We start from the raw sequence: 20,605 nt of genomic DNA on the forward strand, positions 1-20,605 counted from the left end.
GGGGAAAACCCGTTGTTCTAGAGCAGGTCTGGGTTCTGTGAAGAGCCAGGGAACCATCACACCGATGTTTGCAGGTGCAGACTGGGGGAATATCCTGTGCAATCGTGTGCAGACGCGGTTTTTAGTTGTTCTCGGTGCAGGGAGCGCAGAACCTGAGGTCCCAGATGGAGAGGAATCTCTGTCTTCAGCCGCCCTGACAGGTTCCAGTCCTTTAGGTACACGAGCTCCCTCATTATGTGAGTATGAACTAGTTTATGTTCCAGAGCGGGTCAGAAACAACGGGTTTGCTGTCTGGCAGCTCAGGTTGCTGTTTCTGTGTATTGGGTGTTGCTGAGTTTCTGTGATCACCCGCTGCATGTTCACAAGCACAGGTGTTTTGAAATCTCTCGCCTTGCTATAGGATCTCTCTGTGATTTTTATTTCTTTTCACAAAATGAAAATTGGCAGAAACTGTGTTTATTTCTGTTTAAGCTGTAGGAGATTTGGGGAAGTTACTTGCACTCTGTGCATATTTGACATCGAACACTTGGCTCTTTTTGACACGTCCGCATTGCAAGCGACTGAACTGGAAATGACACACAAATGCTGGAGGTGAAAGCTGCGAGCTGCCCCATAGGAGGAATGAGAGAGGATCTTTGTTCATCGTACTTTCCTCTGTCAAATGTCTTGGTCTAATAAAACTGCCTGATGTTGTAGCTCATGTTTCTGGCATCTAAGCACTTCTAGTTAGGGCATTTTTTTTTCCTGGTGCCTTTAAAGGGGATTTTGAGTGGTTTGAGACACGGTACTAAAAACTCTGAACACCCGAAAAAGGAGAAACTTCTTAAAAAAATTTGTTACAGACTCTGAGGTATGGGCAGCACTTCATTTTCGTGCCAGTGGTGACGGTGGTTTTAACAAACCATCCCAGCTATGTGTGTTATTTAGGGTCGTGTTTCCGGGTGCGGTGCCGTCCCCGCTGGGTCGCCGTGCGAGGGGCGGGGGGAGCAGCTGCCATTGCCTGGCTCACGGCGTTCTGTGGGGTTTGGGAGCGCTGGGCACGTTTTGTGGCGTTGTGCTGTTTTGCGGTGCCTGGGTCTGTCCCCAGCCGTGGCCGCGTGGCCGGGGGAGGGCAGGTCCCCGCTCGGCTGCTCTCCGGCGCTGCCCCGCGCGGCGCCCGGCGTGGAAACATGGGTAACAGCACGGGACGTGCTGTGTTTCTCAGGCTTTGCTTTGGCACTGGCAAATAACACACATTTATTTTAATAAACTTCTTCCTGATGTGTGTGAGCGTGTTTATTAGATACAAAGCACTACACTGTCAAGCTTTCATAAAATATTGCTGTTCCATCTTGGAGGCCTGGTGTGTGGACATCTGGAGTAGTTTGAAAATGTTTTAAAAGGTTTTCTCTTATGAATGCAAAAGTCCTGTAGATAAGACAGTAGCATTTACTATAGTAATATAATTTGGGAGGAAAGGACAGCTGTTGGTCCGTTGTAATCTGAAGGTTCAGCTTCAGTTTTTCTTTGCACGAGGAACGTCCTTGTCCCCTGGCAGGGACGGGGGTCCCCGCGCGGCACGGCCAAGCCCGGCGGCTCGTGTGCGCAGTGCGGGGGAGTCCAGCTCCTCCGGCAGAGCAGCAGCCCGTGGCGTGTTCTGAAACCAGGGCAGGTTTAAATTCCACACCGTGGGCCGCGCCAGCGCCCATGGGATGCGTTGCAGCCTGTTCTGCTGCACGGTCCATGGGAGCCTGTGGGCAGCCAGAGCATCCTCTTGTGTTTCTTTTTCAATTATTTGTATATCTCTCATGTCGGTCTCATGGCCAAATTTGCCCTGGAATACAGAGGGTCTCTGCAAGTTGCCTTTCATGGTACAGCAAAGTAGGAAATAAAACCTGCGAAGGTAGGAGAGTCGCTTCCTGTTCTGGAGGTGTCTCTGGAGCAGAGCTGCTGACAGGGATATACTGTGAAGTTTTGTTTCCCCCCTTGCCTACTGCCCTTTTCCGTGTTTGTGTAGATTTAGGCTTGAGAAATACTTTTGTGAATCAAGGCTTAGCATCAAGACTTAAAAGTCAGTATCTGAAAACCCCTTTCCATCAATACTTTTTGTTAATGTTTAGATAGGTGGAATGCTTTGGTTTACTGTGCTCAGTGAAACGGGTTTTCAGTAAAACATGACTGATGTTTGTTTTTTCTCTCCGGCAGTTGTCAGGATCGTAGCGTTACGGAACATATGGGCATGGAGTCAGGAACCACTGGTATTTTTGATCATGTAGACAAGAGTGACTTGAAGGCAGATTTTAGTTCAATTTCCAGTAGGTCTAACTTTAGATTTTCTGCATGCCTCTGCTCCTCGCTGCTGCCCCGCGTGTCCCCCCCGTGGCCGGCAGCTCCTCGCTGCTGCCCCGCGTGTCCCCCCCGTGGCCGGCAGCTCCTCGCTGCTGCCCCGCGTGTCCCCCCCGTGGCCGGCAGCTCCTTGCTGCTGCCCCGCGTGTCCCCCCCGTGGCCGGCAGCTCCTCGCTGCTGCCCCGCGTGTCCCCCCCGTGGCCGGCAGCTCCTTGCTGCTGCCCCGCGTGTCCCCCCCGTGGCCGGCAGCTCCTCGCTGCTGCCCCGCGTGTCCCCCCCGTGGCCGGCAGCTCCTCGCTGCTGCCCCGCGTGTCCCCCCCGTGGCCGGCAGCTCCTCGCTGCTGCCCCGCGTGTCCCCCCCGTGGCCGGCAGCTCCTCGCTGCTGCCCCGCGTGTCCCCCCCGTGGCCGGCAGCTCCTTGCTGCTGCCCCGCGTGTCCCCCCCGTGGCCGGCAGCTCCTTGCTGCTGCCCCGCGTGTCCCCCCCGTGGCCGGCAGCTCCGTGCCTCCCGTGCCCCGCGCTGTCCTCGCATGCTCCCGGCCCCCCTGTCCCTCCCGTGCCCTGTGCCCGCCCTGTGCTCTCAGAGCGCTGCTGTGCTTGTCTGGGGGCTCATGTGCTCCAGAGAGCCCGTGAGTAACGTCCCAGACCCTGGGCACTTGTTCAGGTGGCTTTTTGTGTTCTGCTGGGCTGGAAAAAGGGCCCCAATACTAAGCAAGTCTTGGATGAGAACATGTCTGCTCAGTAATTTGTTTCTGTTCTTTTAAAGAATGATAACTTTTAAACAGTCTTATCAACACAGGGAGTGTCATGCGAGAGTATGATGTGATAACCACAATTTTCTTTGGTTACGTTTTTTACTCCTCAGTTTTGGGTTCTGATTCATTGCGGGTGCGTTGTTATGAGAACACCCAGTGGGCTGTTTCTGCTCAGGACAGTTTTGAGTGTTGCTTAAAGCTCCATTGGTATTTTGTCCATTCGAAGGACTAGAAAAAGGCCAACATGATTTGGTTGTGTTCCTGAAGTGTTTGACTCACAGCTGGAGCCAACCGAGGTAGCTGCATTTTGCCCATGCAAACAGACTTTTAAAATTTTGATTATTGATTATTCTACATAGGCATGATTTTTTTAAGTAATTGTAAATGATAATATTAATAACATTGCTGTTTTATAAATTCTTGTAGATAAAACCAGCAAAGAGAACACACTGGATATTTGTACTTATTCTTTATATTAATTTTAAATTTTCCTGGAATTGTCTGTGGTAACGTCAGTGTTTGTCGTGTTCACGGAGGCAGCGCAGGGAGAGGCAATGGAACTTGGCACGGACAAGAGTTTATTTGTAAAGACTGCAAGTGCGATGGAAGCAGATACAACAGTCAGTGCAGCTTAATGACGTTCTGGTGTAATAAATGCCCTCTAAAATGCTTTTGCGTTAATGGTATCTGTCAAAACTTCGCAGCTTATGAACCGCTATTAAATAATCTCCTCACCTCGTTGCACCAAGTCATTTAATATAGTAAGTACACAATACTTAACTCAGAAAGGTGAGTTCCGGTGGCTGCCATAAAGACGGCTGAGGTGGTTTTGCGGGTGCAGGCTGCGTGACCGCGCTGTGTCCTGCAGCGCCGCTGCTCCGCGCGGGGTCACCGCGGCGTGAGCCGGGTCTGGAGGTGTCACGGCACGTTCCGCGGGTCCCGGCCTGCGCCGTGCGCGTGTCGCAGGCCGTGGGCTTGCTGGGTTTCTCATGCGTGGGCAGGCTCCGCGGCGGTGCCGTTGGCCGCGGCAGCCATGGGCTCGCACACCCTTCCAACAGGCTTTAGGGTCAGCACGTTGGGTTCTGCTCCCCGCTCTGCCGCACCCCCGCGGCCGTGAAAGCCTTCTCCTGCGGGGGTGCCGCAAACGCCTCGGTGAATTTCAGCCGGAAGGATTTGGAGAGGTGGTAGTAGAGGATGGGGTCGAAGCAGAGGCTGGACACGGCGAACAGCAGCGTGGACTCTTTGGCTATGAAGAGGGCGCGCTTCAGCGGGCAGCTGGCGATGGCGTCGCTCTGGCTGAGCGTGTAGGGGATGCGCACCACGTGGTAGGGCACGAAGCACAGCACGTACCCCGCGCTCACCAGCAGGATGCTGAGCAGGGCTTTCCTTGCGCTGCCGTAGCCCTCGCTGTCTTTGTTGCGGTAGAGCTGTCGGATGACGAGGAAATTGGAGATCAGTATCACAGCTGAAAAGTTCAGGAATATCGCTGTGCATATGAAATTAGTTAACACGTGCCAGTCCCTTCCGAATTTCGATTTGAAATCGATGCATCCTGCCCCGGGTCTCTCTTCAATGGTTTTTATCGGGATCGCCATGTTGGGCACCGTGATGAGGAGAACCATTGTCCACACGACTGCAGACAACATCTTGGCGAAGCCAGGCTCCTGGATGCGGTAGATCTTACAACTGTGCATTAGCTGAAGGCAACGATCCATGCTCACAAACCCCAAAAATATAATCGATAAGTACATGTTCAGGTAGATGAAACAGGCTGTGACCTGACAGTGGAATATCCTCAGTTTCCAGGATGCGACTCCTAGGTCAACAATGATCTTCACTGGCAACGCCAAAGTCAACAAAAAGTCCGCTGTTAAGAGGTTAATTAAGTAGATGCTCATAGGCTTCTGCTTCTGATCTTTTTGTGTGAATGCCCACAGTGCGAAACAACTTCCAATAAATCCCATTAGAAAAATCAAGTAGTAAAAGTAGGTGAAAGGTTCCATCTCCTCCCAGACGAGGCACTGCGAGGCATTGCTGGCCATGGTGAGCTTCTCGTGCAGGCTGGTTTGCTGCCGGCAGATCAGGAACCTACAGAAAGAGCCAAGGAGACATCAGGGACACCAGCGTTCGCCGAGCACAGCAGGTGTGCTCGGAGAGTCGTGTTGGGTTAGTTTCGGGGAAAAAACACAGTTGGGAAGAAGTGGCTGTCTCTCTCCCCATGCTGCTTCACAGGCATCCAAGAGGGCTTTGTTCTTGTATCAGGAACATATGGAGATGCATAAGAACTGGTTCTAGAAAGCATGTAGACTTCAGAGCAGCTTTTCCACGAGCACAGTCCTTCTGGGTGTGTGTTTGGTTCAAAACCCCCTCCAACCAACCAAAACACCGAAGAAAAAGGGTTGAATTTCTTCAAGATTAAGCATCTGGTTAATAATGGTCATACTAGGGCTTCATAACTTTTGAGCAATTGAAGCTATTCCGTAAAGAAGCGTAATATTTGTAGCGTCTTGTTCTATAAAAACGTGTCAGAGGCAGATACATCGGATGAGCAAACAGTTGTAGTCAGTTTCACAAACTGCTCTCTGTTCCTACTTGAACAGAGGAGAAATTAACCTCATGTTTTTCTGAAGCCTTTGGAAAAAAGCAAGTTCTGAAAGAAGCCACTATTAAATATTTTTGCTCACTCCCCTTTTACACTTCACTAAGAAATCACAGGGTAGAAAAAAGGAAAGTGTTGATCTTATTTGAATTAAACGTGCTGCTCCATGCCCGCCAGGGTCTTGTGCCGGCTCGCTGTGCTGCCAGGCTGCTGCACAGAATGCTGCGGGCAAGGAGGACTCAAAACCAACACATCTATGTCTGCAATAGCATCAGGCTGCAACAGGTTCTTATTTTATCCTATTGTTCCTAATTTTTATATATAATATGAGAGAACTGCATTCAGACACCTGTTTTCTGCTGTAAGACATGGGATACATGTCTTGTATGATAATGTGCGTAATTTGTAAACCAAAGTGACTGCAGATCCTCCGGTGATTTAAAAGAAGGGAGAAGCGGTTTGTTCTCGGTTGGCTTTCGGGGTGCCCTAATACAGAAGGCGGTTGTTAAGCCTGGGTCTGTGCTGGGCCGAGGAGCTGCCGGTGGGAGTCCTGGCAAACCCAGCCCCAAGGTATGGCTGAACCGGAGCTGCCGGGGGACACCGGCCAGGACCAGAGCTCAGCTCACTTGGGCCTGGCTTTCCCTGTGCTCAGCACAGCCTGTGTTCAAGCTCTATTTTCACGTACTCTAGACGGGCTGGAATAAAGACCAAAGCACATACCTGTCTCAGCGTCTCGGGGCTCCTCGAGCATCGCCCTGCGAGGGTTCGGCGTGGCTGGGCAGCTGCTCCGCAGCCCGGGAGCGCGTCAGCCTCTTCCTCTGCCGCAACGGCTGGTGTTGGAACGCCTCTGTGGTTTCTAACTGTGCCGACTGACGCAGTTCAAACTGGCGTTCAAATAACTGAACCACGTGGAAGTTACCTAAAAGAGAGGTGACGGAAAATGTCAGTGCTCACGGCAGAGCCCAGAGAGACCCTTTTCCTGCTTCCTGGGGCAGGGGCACGCCGAGGACTGTGTCGGGCACGCCGAGGCCGGCGTCCCCCACGCCAAGGACAGGGCTGGACGTGCCAAAGACAGGGCTCTGCGTGGCCTGGCCGTGAGCCGATCCTGCGGCACTCAGTGCTCCGCAGGATGGAACTGAGCGGCAGGGAGGAAGAAGGCTGAGGAAGAGCCGGGTTAGGCAGGGTGCTGTGGGCAGGAGCGCGGGCTGTCGTGGTCGTTGCGCCTCGGAGCTCGGTTTTGCAGAGGGAGGCGCTGAGGTGCCGGCTGTCCCCGGAGCGCCGCGGTGCCGGTGGGGCAGAGCGGGCCCTGGGCCGTGCGGGTCCCACTCCTCCCGGCCGCAGGGTGAACGCTGAGTTCAAACGATCACCACGTGTGCAAGGGTGATGGGATGTGCGCGCTGCGTCAGCCCCGCGTGGGGACTCGTGTGTGGTCCCCAAAACCTCAGGGATCCCAGGTTCTTGGCTGGCGCTGGAGACGTGTGGCAGCAACCGCGGGTTCTGTGCTTTGGGCTTCACAAATCTGAAACTCCCCCCACGCCCCATATGTCTTACGTGTAAAGATCGGTGTGGAACCGGGTTCTGTCTGCAGTTGGCCTCTTTCACTTTCATATCCCTGCATGACATCTCTTTTCTAGAGCTGTAACCTGTTTTGCAGATTTAAAGGCACACGGATTCTACCAAGAACAATTACATCTCTACACCTTTGGCCACTTGCCAAGCACTATTAAAAATAATAATGACACTTCAGGGATGTGAGGGAAATGTTTATAAGTAAGCTTTTTAAAACAAACAAACAGGAGAACAGGTCCAACAGGAGGCCAGGAGCCGAGGTACTGACAGCGCTACCAAAACCCCCGTGTTAGCGCTGTGTCACAGCTGAAAATCCACAGGAATTTACAAATCACGCACCAGAGCTTTGGGAGGAAACAAGTGAAGAATGTCTGGTTTGAAGTTTAGTCATAAGCTTAAAGTTCAGACCATATTTGTCGAAATGTTTGCAAAGCTTCATTATCCGCAAAGATCCCATGTTTGGTTTTGAGCAAACACGGGCTGGGTTTGTGGTGTTACGATCGTGATGCAAACCCTGTCTTTGCGTGCTTGTATTTTTCTTTTTTAAACTCGAAATGCAGCATTCAGTCAGTTTTGTGTGTGTTTGTGCCTCCCCTTTTCTGTAGGGTCAGTTTACAGCTTAGACAACTCTTCCAGGGCTAACCCCCAATGTGATGGCTGGGTAAACCTTTACTGGAAGGTGATTTACACTTTATACAGAGGCGTTTTGGGAGGAGAAGGAACGTGAGAACGTGAGTGCTCTGAGTTATGATTCAGTTTTGATTGTGGGTCAGTGTCATCCTCCTCCCCTGTCTATATGCCTCACTTAAAAGGCCCTTTTTGCTTGTAAATCACAGATGCAGATGGTAGGTTTTGCTGTAGTTAAAGTTGCTTCTCATCATAAACCCCTATTTTTGGTGGTTTAAACGTTGCTGAATTTTTGACGTTAGAGGTTTTCCATGGCGCACGGCTGCCCGGGCTGGGGGTGCGAGAAGGGAAGGGGTGCTGGGAGCTCAGCCAGAACGATTAAATCCCTTCTGAGAACAAAGCTGGGGAAAAGAACATCTAAACCGTAAAAAAACCAAACCTAAATCCAGTGACCTTTCTAAGAGCATCGGGAGAGTTGCGTTTTGAACTGGACTCACCAAAGATGGATGTGGGTGGTCCCAGGATCAGTTCTGCTACCTCTTCACATTTTGCGTGTGCAGTTGGAATCACAGACTCACAGATCAGTTGGGTTGAAGGACCTTCCCAGCTCCCCCAGTCCCCTGCCATGACAGGGACATCTGTACCAGCTCAGGGTGCTCAGAGCCCCGTCCAGCCTGGCCTGGGGTGTCTCCAGGGATGGTTCATCCACCACCTCTCTGGGAACCTGGGCCAGGCTCTCACCACCCTCAGCACAAACAATTCCTTCCTTGTGTCCAGCTCGAATCTCACTCCTTTAGTTTAACCCGTCACCCTTGTCCTATCACAACAGGCCCCACTCAAAGGTCTGCCTCCTTTTTTTCAAAGCTTGCAAAGTAATTAAAAAGTTAGACAAGCATATATTGTGGAAGCGTTTTCATCTCTGTGTGCCACTGTGCTTTCACAGCCACAGTTATTTAGATTTACGTGGGCAAATACCAAGCCCTGCCATGTAAGGAACTAAATGTTTTTGCCATAAATGACAAAAACCTCTCCCTCAAGCAGCAGATTCCCTTCCCCACAGGCAGTGTCCCTTCCTGGGAGGGAAGAGCCTGCGAGGTTTCAGTTGGACAAGCCGGGGAGCTCTGAAAAAAACAGATAAATAATCTCTAATGTATTCTCTTGAAAGAACAGAACCAAACGCAGCTTTCTCCTACAGACCCCGGGCTGCGGGAGGGGCTGTGGGGTGGGCTTGGGGTGTGGGGGCTCCGCAGGGGGACAGGACGGGGTGAACCCCCAGTGTGTGCAGAGTGCACAGGGGGACAGGATGGGGTGAACCCCCAGTGTGTGCAGAGTGCACAGGGGAAGGGCCGGGGTGAACCATCAGTGTGTGCAGAGTGTGCAGGGGAAGGGAAGGGGTGAACCCCCAGTGTGTGCAGAGTGCGCAGGGGACGGGACGGTGTGAACCCCCAGTGTGTGCAGAGTGTGCAGGGGAAGGGACGGGGTGAACCCCCAGTGTGTGCAAAGTGCGCAGGGGGACGGGATGGGGTGAACCATCAGTGTGTGCAGAGTGCGCAGGGGAAGGGCTGGGGTGAACCCCCAGTGTGTGCAGAGTGCGCAGGGGAAGGGCTGGGGTGAACCCCCAGTGTGTGCAGAGTGTGCAGGGGACGGGACGGGGTGAACCCCCAGTGTGTGCAGAGTGCGCAGGGGGACAGGATGGGGTGAACCCCCAGTGTGTGCAGAGGGACAGGATGGGGTGAACCCCCAGTGTGTGCAGAGTGCGCAGGGGGACAGGATGGGGTGAACCCCCAGTGTGTGCAGAGGGACAGGATGGGGTGAACCCCCAGTGTGTGCAGAGTGTGCAGTGGGACAGGATGGGGTGAACCCCCAGTGTGTGCAGAGCGTGCAGTGGGGCAGGTTGGGGTGAACCCCCAGTGTGTGCAGAGTGTGCAGGGGAAGAGACGGTGTGAACCCCCAGTGTGTGCAGAGTGCGCAGGGGAAGGGAAGGGGTGAACCCCCAGTGTGTGCAGAGGGACAGGATGGGGTGAACCCCCAGTGTGTGCAGACCCTCGGTCCCTCAGGTTCAATGCACGCGTGCCGGCGGAGCCGCGGGGCGGTACGTGGGGCTCTTGCACCAGCAGTTTCCCACAGCCCAGAAGGCTCACAGCCCCTGCGTTTATAAACCTCTCACCCCGAGGCAGTGTCTGCTAGGACTGGGATGAAGCACAGTGGCAGAAAGGTGAAGCACATGATATTTCTGTTCCTCTATCATCTTTGCAAAGTAAACTGAAAACATTCAGCTTCCAGAGCCATTGCCTGAAAGCTTCTGTGGGCGCTTTATGCAGCAGTGTGTTTTCCCTGTGCAATGGTAAAAATAATAAAGAAAAAATAAAAAGGCTGCACTGGAAAATACAGTTAAAAAAGGATATTGTGTTTATATATAGAAGGTTAGTGGCTTTCAGCTACTGTCTTTGTACAAAGAGAAATGGTTTATCATCGTCCCAAAAGCACAGGAAAACCCAAAACATTCTTCTTGCTGGATTCAAATATACCCCAGAGTTTCTAGACTCTTTGGGTCTTTAAGTGTTCTTACCGTCTTTTGCAACAACAGGAGTTACTGAGATCTCAGTTTGGTGTGAACATCTTTGGTGTACACCGTGTTACTGCAGAGAAGCCCTGAGGAGTATGGTGCAGTGTAACTGTGTTGGTTTATAGAAGGATCCTCCTTAGATGCTTGTCTTGAGCATCGCGTTTTACAGAAGTACTCTTACATTTGGTGCCTAAGGGTGACAATCATGCTTAATGCCTAAGTTTATAGAGTGTTTCCCCTAAGAAATCCTATACATATATATATATATATATATATATGTGTATATATATATATATATATATATATATATATATAGGCTCTGTGCAGATCTTTGAGGATTTCATCTGTATTTTTGGTTCACGTTTTCTCCGTGGCTGTTGCGATAGCCCTTCCCGCCGCTGCGCACTGCCTCGGCGCGTTGCTCCGGGAGCTGGAGCAGCCGGGAGCTGCCCAGGGTCCCGGTCCTGTCCATGGGCTGTGGGATGTGGGCTCTGGGCCACGTCTCTGCCTGTGGTCCTGGTCCTGTCCGTGGGCTGTGGAACGTGGGGTCTGGGCCACGTCTCTGCCTGTGGTCCTGGTCCTGTCCATGGGCTGTGGAACGTGGGGTCTGGGCCACGTCCCTGCCTGCGGTCCCGCTCCTGTCCGTGGGCTGTGGGACGTGGGGTCTGGGCCACGTCACTGCCTGTGGTCCTGGTCCCTGGGCTGGCTGGTGCTGTCATCGTGTCGCGCGGCTCCCGGGAACCGCGGCGCGTGGCTTTGGGGATGGCTGTCAGACAGTCCCTGGCTGGGGCACTGGGGGTTTTGTTCCAGTTGTTCCTCTCTCTGTTTTGAGATCCAGACAGGTCGTATCCCACCATAATGCACCCACAGCATCAGCTGCAATAGCACGTAGTAAATATATTGGCAACACGCAATAAAGTGATTATACAGAGAAACTCCACTTGGTATCTTTATGCTGAAAGCTTTTTCTGTTACTGCTGGTTCTCATCTGTTTGGTTTCTTTGAGGCCTGAATACTTGAGTCACTTTCCGAAACGTGCGTTATTTTGCAGCCCTGAACCTACATTATGTTTATACTTTCCCCGAGCGTATTGGATCTTTTGGATTTAGAAATTTCAGCCTCGCTTGAAGTTTTCAGCTTGAGCTGCAGTTTTTGATACAGCTTTTCTCGGAAGGGAACGCAGAGGAAGAAGTAAATGATGGGGTCGAGGCAGACGTTGGCAGCGGACAGCACCAGCGTGAACTCCTTGGCGTAGAACAGGGCTGCTCTCGCCCGGCAGCTGAAGTGCGAGCTCGTCTGGCTGAGCGTGTACGGGATCCTGCAGAGGTGATAGGGGACGAAGCAAACCACAAACACGAACATGACACTGAATATGTTGCGGTTGGTTTTCCTCTTGGTCGCTTCTGAGCTCCTTCTGAACCTTTTGTAAGAGCTGTATATTTTTTTGGATATAGAAGTGTAAACAATGATTAGCAGAAGAAAAACAACCCAGAATATTCCTGTGCAAATGTAACTGGATGCCTTGTGCCACTGTCTGCCCAGCTCACTTTTAAGACCTATACATTTTATGGAATAATTTTCTTTAGTGATTTCAGTAGTTAAGATCATATTTGGAAATGATATAACCATTAACAATAACCATACAATTATAGAGACCACCTTGCTGCAGTTGACAGTGTGAACAAAGGAGGTGAACAAAGGCTTTACAATCTTGTAGTATCTGTCAAAACCGATGAGGCCAAAGAACGCTATCCCGATGTACATGTTTGTGTAGAAAACAACAGCGGAGTATCTGCACACGAACGCATTGAGCTGCGGAGGCGCGATTTCCGAGTCGGCGAGGATCTTGAAAGGAAACGTCAGGCTCATGAGGAGGTCGGCAACCACGATGTTCTTGAGATAGACAATGAAGCTCTTTTTGCTGGGCACGTGCAGGAAGAGCCAGGCGGCCACGGCGTTCAGCGCCAGCCCCGCCAGGAAGATGAGGCAGTAGAGCAGGGGAAGCACCGTCCTGGTTATCACTGTGCTGTGGCCGCAGCCGCTGCCCGACGAGTTGCTGCTGGAGTTGAGCATCCTACCATGTCCTTGTTCCTGGAGGCAGAGAAAGACTAATTAGTACAAGAGTTCTGCTCTTATTTCACAATAAACCTGGCACATTCCTCAGGAATTGCTACGTTATCATTTCCATAGTAAGTATTTTCCAAGTGGTGCCATCTCACTTCTTGATGATGTTCAAGGGTTTACTGCTGTTTTGGACAGAGAATCCATTTGCTTCTGCATTTGGTTTCGATCCGTTGTCTTGAAGCCCTGTGCTGCCCTTTTCTGCGGGTATCAGTCTCTGCACTGCAGACCGGGGGGGCACCGACGCACAGGGATGTGACCCCAGCACATCTCTTTATCCCTGAGGACCAGAGAGTATTTTTAGCCCTGGTTTACCGGGAAGCACACAAGGGATATGAATATTCTTTGTACAAGTGTTCTGGTTTGTATCCAGGCACGGAGAATGCTCTTCTGTTAGTCAGGCCTGGAAATATCTCGTGTTTGCCAATATTCTCTAATGCTCACTTCAAAGACAGCCGCGTGTGCCGCCAGCACAGCTTGCGGTAAGCGTGTGCTTTGAGCAGCACGTGTCTGCGTGGTAGCGTAATGTAGAAGCCAGGCTTGTCCTCTCGAGTCATTCAGATCCAGATTTTAGAGGATCGCTGAGAAGAAATCACATCTGCTGTGAGCTTTTCTTTGGCAGGATGTTTATGGGGGCGGATTATCCTCTGCAGGGAGGGCAGAACAGATATAGACACAATGCTGTTGTATTTGGCAAATGAAAACCTAGGCAACTAGAAAACATGTGCCGTGGAGCTGGGAAAAGAAAGCCACCCTGTCTTTTAGAAAATAAAGAATTTCCTTATTGCCACAATCAGAGCTGTAGCTGATGCCTCTGTATAGCAGATTGGAACCTGAATACAACCTTTCAATAACTAGACATGGGAATTTGCTTTTAAAGAGGTAAAAGTGGCTTCCTTTGGTACGTTGTCTCGTGTGTTCTGCAGCCGAGCGCGGCTGAGCGGCGCGGCGCTGTTCTGGAGCGGCCGGAGCAGGGAGCGGGTGCTGCCCTGTGCCCCCCGGCGCCCGCGGGTCCTGGTGCTGCTCCGTCGGACCTGCGCTCCCGTCTCGGCGTGTCGGCTCCAGTCATGGGGCGTTCGTTATCGTTTGGCTGGGTTTTTAAAGGAGCAAGACGGCATTGAGGGCAGGTGTCGCACTAGAGTTACCACATGAATGTGGTAACCGCGTCAGGTTCGTCTGGACACCGTGACCGCTCCTCGTTGGCGTGCACCGGTGGGTCAGTTTGGGAGCTTTGTGTCCAGATGCTGCTTGAGGCGGTGACTAAACCTAAGGATTATTTTTTCCCCCTTCTACCCAATTCTTCCAACGCTGCTGTTTATTTTGCTGCTGCGTAGCTGCTGCTGTTTGCTGGTGTGTTGGAGGGTACATGTTGGCACCCGGCGATTTGTGATATGTAGGTGGCAATGACCTTTCATACTTGAGCAGCATTTTGTGTTCAAATGCCTGGTCCAGCATAAAGTCTATTTATTCTATGTAAATAGTATCAACTAGTTGTGCAAAAGCAGCAGACTTGGTTCACCAATTAACAAGATTGTTTTGGTAAAATATAGAAAAGTTTTGAGCTTTCTTAGTTTGCAAATCACGTTGTCTTGGCAAAACACAAAAGGAAAGTTGCATCAACCATGAAAAATGCTTAGTTCCTTCTGTATTCAGGCTCTTAACACTGTCGTTTATAACCCTTCTAGTATCGCCAAGGCACTTTGAAATCTGACAGCTAAGTTACAGAAGAAAAAGTTCGTGGCTGCTTTACTGAACATAAGAATAATATTTACAAGTTCTGAATATAATGAAGTTGTGTAGCACTGAGCGCGCATTTTAGCTGTTTATGAGAAGCGCTGCAGCTGCTTGGTGAGTAACGGGGTCGGCTGCTGGCAGCGGTCACTGTCCTCGGGGCCGTGTGCCCTGCGGTGCATGGGGACGGAGATGGGGCCACACGTGGTCTCTGGTGTCAGAGCTCTGCAGGACGCGCGGTGCCCAGCGCACGGAGCTGCCGCTCCTGCCCAGCTGTGCCGAGAGAGGAGCGTTTCTCTAACGCGTTCCTTCTGATGCGTCAGGACGTTTGACCTCTTGCAAGTTTGCCAGGAGACTAAGATTTCTTGATTTTCCTGTTCTTATTAGAACATCTGGCACAAGGCAATGTCTGCATCTCCATACTCCAGAGAATAAAAGTATGCAAAATATACCATGTATATTTCAGCTCTTTAAAACGAGGTGTCGGGTGGTGGTTTGTCATGGATGCGTAGAGTGCAGTGCTGAGCAGTTGCACTAGGGTGCCAATGATGACAATCGCGTTGCTGTTTCAGGAAGTCACGAGGAGCTGCGATACCATCGTCCGCAGTGCTGAGCGCGGTGCCGTGGGACGGGCTCCACAAAGGGTGCAGCGTTGTCTTGGGGGTCTGCGCTCCTCGCTGTGCTCCGCGTGCTCCCCCTTCCCTCCTCTCCTCCCCAGCTGCTCACCCTCTAGCAAAAGTACACGTTGCAAGCCGATGTTTTCAGGCAATGCAGGGATGAGAAAACGGGTGTTTTTGTGCCCAGGTTGATGGAGCAGCGTGGCGCACAGCCCGGCGCTGGGGGAGCGGGGACGTGGGACCCCCAGACCCCCCCGCAGCCACCCTTCCAGCATCTCGCTTGTTCTTCTGCCAGCCCAGGGCATGGCTGGCGCGGAGCACCTGCCGCTGTCACCGTGGCCACCGGGCTGGCACTGGTGAGTGCAGGCATCTGCAGTGCCGGCTGTGTGTGACAGGCCGCTGTCACCGTGGCAGTGCCGGCTGTGTGTGACAGGCCGCCCTCTGAAGGCGCCACACACAGAATCCCAGAATGTCAGGGGTTGAAGGGCCCTGGAAAGCTCATCCAGTGCAATCCCCCCATGGAGCAGGAACACCCAGATGAGGTTACACAGGAAGGTGTCCAGGCGGGTTGGAATGTCTGCACAGAAGGAGACTCCACAACCCCCCTGGGCAGCCTGGGCCAGGCTCTGCCACCCTCACCCCAAAAAAGTTTCTTCTCAAATTTAAGTGGAACCTTTTGTATTCCAGTTTGCACCCATTGCCCCTTGTCCTGTCACTGGTTGTCACCAGAAGAGCCTGGCTCCATCCTCCTGACACTCCCCCTTTCCATATTGATCCCCATGAATGAGTCCCCCCTCAGTGTCCTCTTGTCCAGCTCCAGAGCCCCAGCTCCCTCAGCCTTTCCTCACACGGGAGATGCTCCACTCCCTCCAGCATCTTGGTGGCTGCGCTGGACTCTCTCCAGCAGTTCCCTGTCCTGCTGGAACTGAGGGGCCACAACTGGTGGTGCGGGACGTTTGCCCGCTGTGTGCGGTAATGTCCGGTGTTCCGAAGGACAAGGTGAGCGGGGAGAGGCGACAGGAGCAGCTGTAGATAAGGCTGTTTGTTCCGTTCAAGGGCCGTGTGAAGGGCGGCGCAGGCACCCGTGGCTGCGGCGTGGGGACACCTCAAGGGCGGAATTTCATTTCTGTCTTGCAAGACTCACCAGGGATTGTTTCATTTCTTCTTCTTGCCCAGGAGCCCCTGGCACTTTCGAAAACTGAAATTAACAGCCTCATTTTCCCGAAAGTTGAAGTTTTCATTCTCTTTTTATTTCTGATTTTTAGACAAGGGTGTGAATGATTCTAAAACTGCGGTCTTTTAACATTAAAAGACTAGAGCTTGTGAAGTATCTGTGCAAACCCCAATACTCGCACTGAAACCTGGGCGATGCTTTGAGCTGTTTGCATGTAGAGTCTGTTTCTGGTCTAATCCAAATACTCAATTTTTTCTTATTAAGCCTCCAAAAAACTCCACCGAGATCCTTGTGACCCCCCATTAGTAACGATGTCCCAGTTAGGGAGTGGTGGATGTAAGAGAAGTTAGGACCAGAGTATTGGGAATGGTCAGTTTATGATTTGATATTAGAGGATTAAACAGATCAGCTTTTAGAAATGACTGTCCTGTCAAAATTGGATTTGTTCCAGCTGGAAGTGTGTCAATAAAGCATTTTAATGATTAGTTTTATTCTCCTGAAACTGGGTATTTAAAAGGCAGAAAATGTGTCTCAAATAAAGAAATAGTTCCCTTTAGTATTCTATTGTAACAGTAACATTCGCCATTTAAATATAGGATTTTTATATTCTATTTTCTGGTGTTTTAAGCTATGAGATTTACGTAATTATGTTTCCCTAGTTGCAAATTAAAACAGCAGTAGTTGCTTAGGAAGATTCTCTTGCCAGATGCCCGGTGCGGCGCGGCCCTTACCTGGCTCTGTGGCGCAGCGCCGGGGCGTCCTGGGCGTCTGTCTGTCCCGCTTTTCCGTGTTCATTTAGTGTTGTGGCTGCTCAGTCCCGGTGATCTGTTTGTGTTTTGCGTAGCGCCTGGATGATTTCCCGTTCAGCCTATTAGTCAGTTACCAAACTGAATTACAGTGGTAGCTATTTTAAAGTCGAAAGAGACCGTTTGAGGGCATTGGTATGGTACAGAAACGTGATGCAAAGGCGGAGTCTTTCACCTGGAAGGAAGCATCAAATGACACGTGTCCCTCCTCAGCCGCAGGCAGGTGTGCAGAAGGAGCCCGTCCCGCAGGCAGGTGTGCAGAGCGAGTCCCGCAGCCGTGTCCCCGCAGCCGGTCAGTCGCTCCCGGCTGGCTCCGCTGTCCCCATGCGCTGCACAGGGCACCGGCGGTGCCGCCAGCGCGCTCTGCAGTGACAGTTATCTCCTGATCAGCGGTGGCTCGTGGTGCAGCGGAGCAGCTGCTGGGCTGAGCTCGGGCTGCAGATGGTCGGGCTATTTTCGTCCACGCGGAGCAGCGTTGAACTGCGTTCAGGAAAGCCGCGTTTGTGCAGTTGGCAAAGCAGCCGGCGCTCCCGAGTTTGGCGCCGGTGTTTGCTTTTCCTCAGCCGTTCCCAGGCCCGGCTGTGACGTTGTGTGTGGAGCCGAGTGGCCGTCAGAGCGGCTGCTGGTGCTGGAGCGCAGCGCAGGGCTGAGCCGCGCTCCGGGGACACGCGCTGCATCTCTGCTCCATGGCTCCTTGCTTTTTAGTTGTTCCTTTTCTTTGAACCTTTATTACTTGTCTGTCTTCCTCCCTTCCTGTTCTTTCCATACGTTTACTGGGAGGCTTTGAAATCAAGCACAAAATTGGTGGCGATGTATGGCAATGGCAAAGGTAATATCTTTGTTGTGAAGCTGGCAAAGCGGTATGTTCAGAGAGAGATCTCAGGTTTGGGGAGAGAAATTGAAGTATATATGTTTACTTTTTTAAAAAGTGAAATATGTAAGCTGTGTATATTACTGTTAATAAATATTTAGTACATGACTTGAGCTCCGCTTTACAGTGCGTAGCCCAAACCCTCTGTTAAATACACGGTTGCCTCCTGGACTTTCCGTCTGTGTTTCTCCCAGTACAAGGCAGGGCTGCAAGGTGTGCACGGTGTGCAAGGCGTGGGAGGCGACTGTTCCGTCAGCCGCTGCACCGCTGTGAGCGTGCATCCTGCGCTCACAGCCGGGCCCGCAGCCCCTGCCCTCCCCAGACCCCGGGGAAACAAGGGGGTGTCTTCAGAGACAGAATTGTCTTTGTGCTATTGCAAGTGCTCTGGCTCCTCTGTTATTTCCGAGACTCCCAGATCAGAGCCATAATGACCAATTGTTCATTGCTTTTGGGTAGTGAGCTTGGGTGTTTGTTTCATAGACAGTTTTAAACTTGCCTTATATCCCATTTCTGCAGCGGTGTGAGTGTTCAGCCTTCTGAGAACCTGCCTCCGAGCTCTCGGGGGTGCTGGGCAGGGACTGTGATGTGAACTGGGGTTCAGTTAGTTTCTCGGGTGTCTGAGGCAGGGACTTGCTCTGGTCCCCTCTCAGCTGCCTGGCACCGGGTCCTTCCTCCTCACAGGGCTCCTTCCTCTTCAGGTGGCAGCTGCTGCGGTGATCCTGCTGGTGCCAGCCCCCTGGTTCGGTGCCAGCCCCCTGGTTCGGTGCCAGCCCCCTGGTTCGGTGCCAACCCACTTCCCCGGCCCTGCATCTGCCCCGTGGGCTGGCGGCTGCAGGTTTAGGATTCACGTCCCATGGACGCTGTGTGTCACCCCTCGTGCTGTCAGGATTTCTGCACGGTCCAGCTGCTCTCGTCAGAGGGAGAAATGCGTCACGCTTACGTCTTCATCTGAGTACAAACGAGAGAAGATTTCGGTTTACTCTGGGCGAGCGAGCGCTCCTCAAGGTAATAACCCAGTCACCATCAGAAAACACACACGTTGCAGTTGTGTGTGTAGTTATGTACTGTCCTTTTCGATGGGAATAGCTATGGAAACTTTCAGTCATGGGATTCTCTTGTCCTTTTATTAAAAATAAGAACAGTGAACTTCTGCCTTGCCTGCAAATTTCCTTTTATAGAGTCATAAAATCTACAGACCCACACAATGTGCTCTGCAGCATCTTAACTGGAAAGTCCACAAACTGTCAGTTGGCACTCAGGATTGCTGCGCATTAACTATCTTGCGCCATCAGAGGATTCGCCTGTAAGGTTTACACTTCATTTTTCTTTACTAACGAGAGGCTTCCTGGCAATGTCACATCTGGCAGACATCTCGGCCGCGCAGTGTCACCTCCCACCACCTGCCCTGCACTGGGTAACCCATCCTGGGAGGCTCTGGGGCTGCTCAGGACCGGAACCCCCCGTGCTGTGTATGCGTCCTGCTCTGCCCAGAGCGGTGTTTCTTCACGGAGACGCTGCCTGGTTTGGCCGCGTGCTCAGTCTCTGGCGTTGCGGTGGGTGGACACGTGGGTGCCCGTGGAATCCGGGCACTCCCGTCATGACCGGGCTCTGGGGCCGAGGCTGTCCGTAGGAACTGCTGAACGATTTGCTGGTTCCGCGTGTCCTGAAGCGCTGAGTCTTGGCAGGTCTCATCTGCAGTGACGGATGTTGTCATCAGTCACAAGGTGTTCCTTGTCAGGGGGCAGAATGTGTGTTTTAGATACTTTGGCTCTATTGGAAGCCCGTGGGCAGAGTGTGACCGTGGTGCGCACTGATGGCAGGGCCGAGGTGGAGAGCTGCGGCTCATCCCCAGGGGAGGCCAGTCCTGGGACAGTTTCGATTGCATGTTCATTTTTCCTGACCAGGTGGTCCCGACCAGGCTGGAGGCTGTGCCAGCCGCAGTGCCGGCTACGGTCCTGACCAGGCTGTGGTCCCAACCAGGCTGTGCCAGCCGCAGTGCCGGCTACGGTCTTGACCAGGCTGTGGTCCCAACCAGGCTGTGCCAGCCGCAGTGCTGGCTATGGTCCTGACCAGGCTGTGGTCCCAACCAGGCTGTGCCAGCCGCAGTGCCGGCTACGGTCCTGGCCAGGCTGTGGTCCCAACCAGGCTGTGCCGGCCACAGTGCTGGCTATGGTCCTGACCAGGCTGTGGTCCCGACCAGGCTGTGCCGGCCACAGTGCTGGCTACGGTCCCGACCAGGCTGTGCCGGCCACAGTGCTGGCTACGGTCCCGACCAGGCTGTGCCGGCCACGGTGCTGGCTACGGTCTCGACCAGGCTGTGGTCCCAACCAGGCTGTGCCAGCCACGGTGCTGGCTACGGTCCCGACCAGGCTGTGGTCCCAACCAGGCTGTGCCAGCCACGGTGCTGGCTACGGTCCCCACCAGGCTGTGGTCCCCACCAGGCTGTGGTCCCCACCAGGCTGTGCTGGCCACAGTCCCCACTCTGCTCTGGGCAGTGCGGCAGCTCTGGCTGCCACCGAGATGTTGAGCAGGAGCAGCAGAACACGGCTGGTCAGGGCCCAGAGCCCCGTATCGCTGCCGTCCCCTCCAGGGGTCACGGGAGCCGGCGCGGGCTGGGCCGGGAACTCAGTTCTGGGCAGCCAGAGTCACCCCAGCACGAGCTGAACTCCTCAAACGTGCGGGTGCCGCGGGGGTTCCCTCTCAGAAGTTGTGCAGGTCTCGTGATGGAGCAGAAAGTTCAAGCTTCATAGTCGTCGGTACGAAATCATCTCAAAAATGGTAATATGCTGAAAGATAACAGAATCCAATGGTGAGCAAATTTGGGGATGTCTTTTTCATACTTTATA

At 52.6% G+C, this 20,605-nt stretch overlaps 2 protein-coding genes and 1 long non-coding RNA gene across 3 annotated transcripts in view; 1 reads left to right on the forward strand and 2 right to left on the reverse strand.

Annotated features, from left to right (window-relative positions):
* The window catches only part of LOC135580217 (uncharacterized), a 63,201-nt gene that overhangs the window by 6,322 nt on the left and 36,274 nt on the right, over positions 1-20,605 (forward strand). The window lies entirely within an intron of this gene.
* On the reverse strand, positions 3,559-16,951 carry GPR171 (G protein-coupled receptor 171). Its single transcript, XM_005515509.4, has 3 exons — positions 16,814-16,951; positions 6,398-6,596; positions 3,559-5,166 (listed from the first exon to the last, which is right to left on the reverse strand). The coding sequence occupies exon 3, from the start codon at positions 5,118-5,120 to the stop codon at positions 4,146-4,148; it is 975 nt and encodes a 324-aa protein (XP_005515566.1). The 5' UTR covers positions 5,121-5,166; positions 6,398-6,596; positions 16,814-16,951; the 3' UTR covers positions 3,559-4,145.
* On the reverse strand, positions 10,260-16,951 carry P2RY14 (purinergic receptor P2Y14). Its single transcript, XM_013371595.3, has 2 exons — positions 16,814-16,951; positions 10,260-12,530 (listed from the first exon to the last, which is right to left on the reverse strand). The coding sequence occupies exon 2, from the start codon at positions 12,510-12,512 to the stop codon at positions 11,499-11,501; it is 1,014 nt and encodes a 337-aa protein (XP_013227049.1). The 5' UTR covers positions 12,513-12,530; positions 16,814-16,951; the 3' UTR covers positions 10,260-11,498.

Source organism: Columba livia, chromosome 9, assembly GCF_036013475.1.
Source record: "Columba livia isolate bColLiv1 breed racing homer chromosome 9, bColLiv1.pat.W.v2, whole genome shotgun sequence".
In the NCBI taxonomy this organism is placed as follows: domain Eukaryota; kingdom Metazoa; phylum Chordata; class Aves; order Columbiformes; family Columbidae; genus Columba; species Columba livia.

Excerpts from the sequence above, each read along its gene's own strand:
- P2RY14 (XM_013371595.3), bottom strand. The coding sequence starts at position 12,512 with ATGCTCAACTCCAGCAGCAACTCGTCGGGCAGCGGCTGCGGCCACAGC.
- GPR171 (XM_005515509.4), bottom strand. The coding sequence starts at position 5,120 with ATGGCCAGCAATGCCTCGCAGTGCCTCGTCTGGGAGGAGATGGAACCT.